Genomic DNA, 5,103 nt, shown 5'->3' with positions numbered 1-5,103 from the left:
TCTCTTTGTTGACGGCACTGACCAAACAGCAGTCATGTTTGGCTTTTTCATACAGTCAGTTTGCTGGTCTTGAGCGGCGTATTAGCTCATGTAAATGTCCCAGCTTTTACTCAGGTTCGTTTTCTTCATCTGCACTCATGAACAGGACACAGCTGAAGCGCTCCAGCATCTTGAGGATGGCATTGAGCGGTTCTGAAATGATGGACCGGGACGAATCCAGACAGACTTTCGTATTTCGAGCAGTGAGAATAGCAGTTGTGGTTGCGCTATACTGGTTTATCTCGATAACGATGGTGTTCCTCAATAATCACCTGCTGGACAACAAAGACTTGGACGCGCCGTTGTTCGTCACTTTTTATCAGTGTGTGGTCACTGTTGCACTTTGCTGGCTCATGCAGCTGCTATCAAAAATGTGCCCCCGACTCATCAACTTCCCCTCGGTCAGGTTTGACGTGAAGCTGTCCCGGGAGGTTCTGCCGCTGTCCATCGTGTTCATCGGCATGATCACCTTCAACAACTTGTGCCTGAAACATCTCGGGGTGGCTTTCTACACGATCGGCCGCTCTCTGAGCACAGTTTTCAATGTGCTGTTATCGTACATTATCCTGAAACAAACCACGTCTTTCAGGGCTCTGGCGTGCTGTGGGATCATATTAGGTGCGTTTACCCTGACATGTTCCTTATAATGATTTGCATGTGATAATTGGTCACTGAATGTAAATAAGTCTGCACTCAGTTCCTCCTTTCAGAAAGCTAACACCAACAGTGGTGGAAACGGACACTCGGTCCTGCCTAATAATAATAATAATAACAATAATAATAATAATAATAATAATAATAATAATAATAATAATAATAATAATAATAATAATGACTATATATATATATATATATATATATATATATATATATATTTTAAACTAGAGCGTTTTCTCAGCTGTAATTCGGTTACTCTGGTCTGAATCAGTTCGTGAGTTTGTAAACTCCAAGCGAAATGCTTCACTACAAATCACGTGACAATTTTCAGTCTGCAAATTGGCCAAACGTTTATGAGGCGGGAGCAACAAGAGTAAAAACAGGAAGACGGTGCTGTGAGTGGAGAACTTGAAAAATTTACGTTCATTTCATGGATAACTGCTAGCCTGGACATACCTTTGTACGTCTGTCGTATCTCGCCACATCTCAAAAGACAAAGCATTTGTTACTACTCACTAGCTGCTGACAGGCAGCTTTTTTCGTTCCTCTGTAAAACTCACTGCCATACTATGATTTGACAATTCAGGCCTGCCATGGTGACCCATGTGCAAATCTTTGCAAATTTTCTGCACCTACTTACAATTCGCTTGCAAAATGTGAAGAAATGAAGGGCTGTTTGAGACTTTTGCACAGAACTGTATGAAACGAAGAAAATATGAAATATAACACTCAGAAGGTTTGCAGGCCAATAGAAGTTTTTAGTTTGCTGTGCTGTAAATACAGCCTGGATAATACTCGATTTTAGAGAACTGCATCAAATTTTAGGGAGGGAAAAGTTATAGTGTTAATACTGTACTATTCAAAATGTTTCCATACTGGGATAGCCTAGAAATGGGCATTGCCATGGAGTTTTCACCTTGTCAGATTACACTCTTTTTTTTTTTCTTTTTTCTTTTTTTTTTCCATGCACCTTAGAAGTAGGTCAGGTTGTCACAGAAAATCAGTTTTTACAATAACCTGGAAGTGGAAAATAAACTCCCTGGTGTGTCCCTGTTTCCTGACATGAACTGTGTGCGTGTGCAGAGCTGTACCACATGTGACAGCCACAGGGCTCACTTTCCATGTTGGCTTTCTCTTTCTAATCACTTCCAGGAAACTGGTGGGTGGAGTTGACCTAGTTAATGTAGCACACCTGAGCAGGCTGGACTTAAGGCACCATGAAACAGCCTTACCAGAACCTCTCATTGCCTCTTCTCTGCTCTGCTCAACCTCCCAATTCACGCTGACCACATGCATACACTCATACCTCGTGTATGTTAACATATAAACATTGCAACACTTCATATCACCCTAAGACTGTGCAGTTTCCATCCTTTGTCACATCGTTTTGAGCTGGGGGTTTTTTGCCACACGCAGTGTTACAGTGACTGGATAGCATTACACTGAATGGGTGTAAATTAAAAATGAAATGCTAGATATTTAAGTGTTTAAAATATTTGATTGTATGTTGTGCTTTCCAGGTGGTTTCTGGCTTGGTGTGGACCAGGAAGGCATCACAGGGTCCCTCTCCTGGACAGGCATATTTTTTGGGGTGCTGGCTAGTGCCTGCGTCTCTCTCAATGCCATCTATACTAAGAAGGTAATGCCTGCCCTGGATGGAAACATCTGGAAACTGTCCTATTATAACAACATTAACGCCTGCGTCCTCTTCCTCCCTCTCATCCTTGTGTTCGGAGAGTTGGGCCAGCTCATCAAGTTCAGCCGTCTCACTGACATCAGCTTTTGGGGAATGATGACTCTCGGAGGAGTGTTTGGTTTCGCCATAGGCTATGTTACAGGGCTCCAGATCAAATATACAAGCCCGCTCACGCATAATGTCTCAGGGACTGCAAAGGCCTGTGCACAGACCGTCATTGCAGTAGTGTACAACTCTTCCACTAAAACCCTGCTGTGGTGGACCAGTAACATGATGGTTCTTGGTGGTTCGTCTGCTTATACTTGGGTAAAAAGTCTAGAAATGAAGAAGAGTCCCAACACAGTCCTTCAGGACTCAGCAAAGGAAAAATTGCTTTCAGGGGATAAAGAAAACCAAGTGTTGTAAGTTAATAAACTTTGTCGTTTTATCTATGTGGGCTGAGAATGTTGTGACAGTACAAATGAAGTAACTTTTATTCCAGAGGAAAAAGGAAAGTAAGTTAATTATGATATTCTTGGAACCTGTCTTTTTGTTTTTGTTTTTGTTTGTTTTTATGTGACAAATGTCGAGAGGTGAGGGGAATTGGTAAATTGTTGAAGTTTATTGAAGATGCGAGGGACAAGGTAATCAGAAACCTTGTGTAACTCTGATTGATCTACTACAGGCCTTTTTTATCCTTAAGGAAAGCAGTCCATGAATGTTTTAGTCTGTTACAGTTTTGAACTGTACACCATTTACTACTTGCTTTTGAACTAAATAATACTGGAAATTAAAAGTAAATATTGTCATGAGATATATTCATTTCATAACCACATTTCCAAACATATGTGAAGCAGATCAGGAAAAGGACCTGTTTGAATATGTGCATATGCATTTTCATATGCCACAGTTTACTTCTATAACTGCACCTGGTTTATTCAAAAGAAGCTACTTGAAAAGGTTTTTGGTGAGGTATAATTTGTGATCTCGCTTTTTAAGGTGTCATGAAATCATTGCAGCATTTAAGTTTAACAGAATGAAAGATTGTAATTTATGGTGTCTTTGCTAATGAAATGATAGTTTTCACATGTACTCTTTTGATTTACAGTTGACAAATGAAATGTATAGTTTTTATTAGTGGTGCAACGGATCACGGTTGATCCGTAATCCGAACCGATCCCACTCCACGGTTCGGCACGCACGTGATCCGAAGATTCGAAAAAGAAGGGAAAAAAAGTATGGGTATGGTGCGCGTGGTGGGTCTGTCAAGTGATAGTTATGGCCAGCGCTAGCGGTCCAAGTAGAGGAGCAGAGGAGTTTGCGGTATTTAAGCAGCCCTTTGCTGCCCAGTCCGACCGGGCTAAAGCTATTACAAAAGCTACTGGGGTGTTTAGCTGCAGACTGGAGGCCATATTCCGTTGTGCAAAACAAGTGGTTTAAACTATGATGAACGTGCTTGAGCCACGCTATGATATCCCGTCCCGTTCGCGTCCACTTTAGTGGCAAGATCGTTCCAAGCATATATGAGCAGGAGAAGATTTAAGTTATGGCTGAACTGTCCCAGGCAACTTCTGTTGTCCTAACTACTACAAATGGATGGACCTCCAGGGCAACGGAAAGCTACGTGACAGCTCATTATATCACAGCAGAGTGCGATATAATGACCGGTATGTATTATTGCAGGGTCTACCTTACAATATAAAGTGCCTTGAGGCGACTGTTGTTGTGATTTGGCGCTTTATAAATAAAATTGAATTGAATTGAGTGGTAGATGCAAAGACTGTACTGCCCTATATTGTACCATAATTTTTTTTAATAATTGCGTGGAATGAGTCTAGAGTTGAATGTTTTTAACAGGCAAAAAATACTTCAATAAGTAAATAATTAAATGTTCAATTTCAATTTTTGTCTTTTTTTTGTCTTTTTTTTTTTTTTTTTTGCTGATCCGAAAATTGAGTGAGATTTTTGATCCGTTGCACCACTAGTTTTTATACAGACATTTTCCATAGATCATCATAGATTAAAAGTCCAGAGCAAATGTAGCAAAGTTTGAGTTTTGACATCATTTCCTGTGTGACACTTCTCAAGAAAATGTTAAAGGCCAGCCTAATTTTCCTCATTTCCCTTTCACTTCCCTGTGGGATAAATGAACCTGGTTGTCATGTCAGTAGCTCATTTGGGACATGGGAAAGAAGATCAGTCATTGTGACATATTTTCTTCCACTTAATGTGGCTGATTCTTGGCACATGGAGAAGTTTCCCTGAAACATAAAGCTCTTTGATATGAATGAATAAAAGCTAAGAAATGACTCTTGTAAAACAATGTTTCTTTATTAAATGTATATGATTAACTTTAGTCATTTTCAGTACATTTATTTATTTATTTATGAGATGAGATAGCCTTTATTTGTCAGTTGCAGGTCTTTTGCCCACAACCGAGATGACAGACCTTGCCGACCGTACATACAATACACAAACATCACATTGGGGAGACAGGTCAGGCTAGGTAGCGAGGAAAAAAATCATCGAAATGCACAGATATCAACACACCATAGCACAATAAACACAGACAGCAACATGGGAAAGAGTTCCAGTGTGTACATCTGATCTGGGACCGCTGCAATCTTAAGCGTTGGAGGTGGCATTGGATCCGGGGTAGGAAGGGTGATGCGTCGGTGAGTGCTTATCAGTATCAGTATTTGTATGTGTGTGTGTCCATAGTTCAGCTGAGA

The 5,103-nt window shown here is 40.5% G+C and overlaps 1 protein-coding gene across 1 annotated transcript; it reads left to right on the top strand.

Moving 5' to 3' along the window:
* On the top strand, positions 1-4,675 carry slc35c1 (solute carrier family 35 member C1). The gene is made up of 2 exons (XM_006793776.3): positions 1-657; positions 2,217-4,675. The coding sequence occupies exons 1-2, from the start codon at positions 138-140 to the stop codon at positions 2,795-2,797; spliced, it is 1,101 nt and encodes a 366-aa protein (XP_006793839.1). The 5' UTR covers positions 1-137; the 3' UTR covers positions 2,798-4,675.
* The last annotated feature ends 428 nt before the right edge of the window (positions 4,676-5,103 follow it).

Source organism: Neolamprologus brichardi, chromosome 1 (genome assembly GCF_056152115.1).
Source record: "Neolamprologus brichardi isolate AB-2024 chromosome 1, ASM5615211v1, whole genome shotgun sequence".
Lineage (NCBI taxonomy): Eukaryota > Metazoa > Chordata > Actinopteri > Cichliformes > Cichlidae > Neolamprologus > Neolamprologus brichardi.
Note: the sequence above shows the minus strand (reverse complement) of the source record. Positions and strands in the feature narration are given on the sequence as shown.

Bases quoted from the DNA above. Each gene is read 5' to 3' on its own strand.
- slc35c1 (XM_006793776.3), top strand. From the start codon at position 138: ATGAACAGGACACAGCTGAAGCGCTCCAGCATCTTGAGGATGGCATTG. The intron at 658-2,216 runs GTGCGTTTACCC...TGTGCTTTCCAG, and splicing joins GTGCTGTGGGATCATATTAG to GTGGTTTCTGGCTTGGTGTG.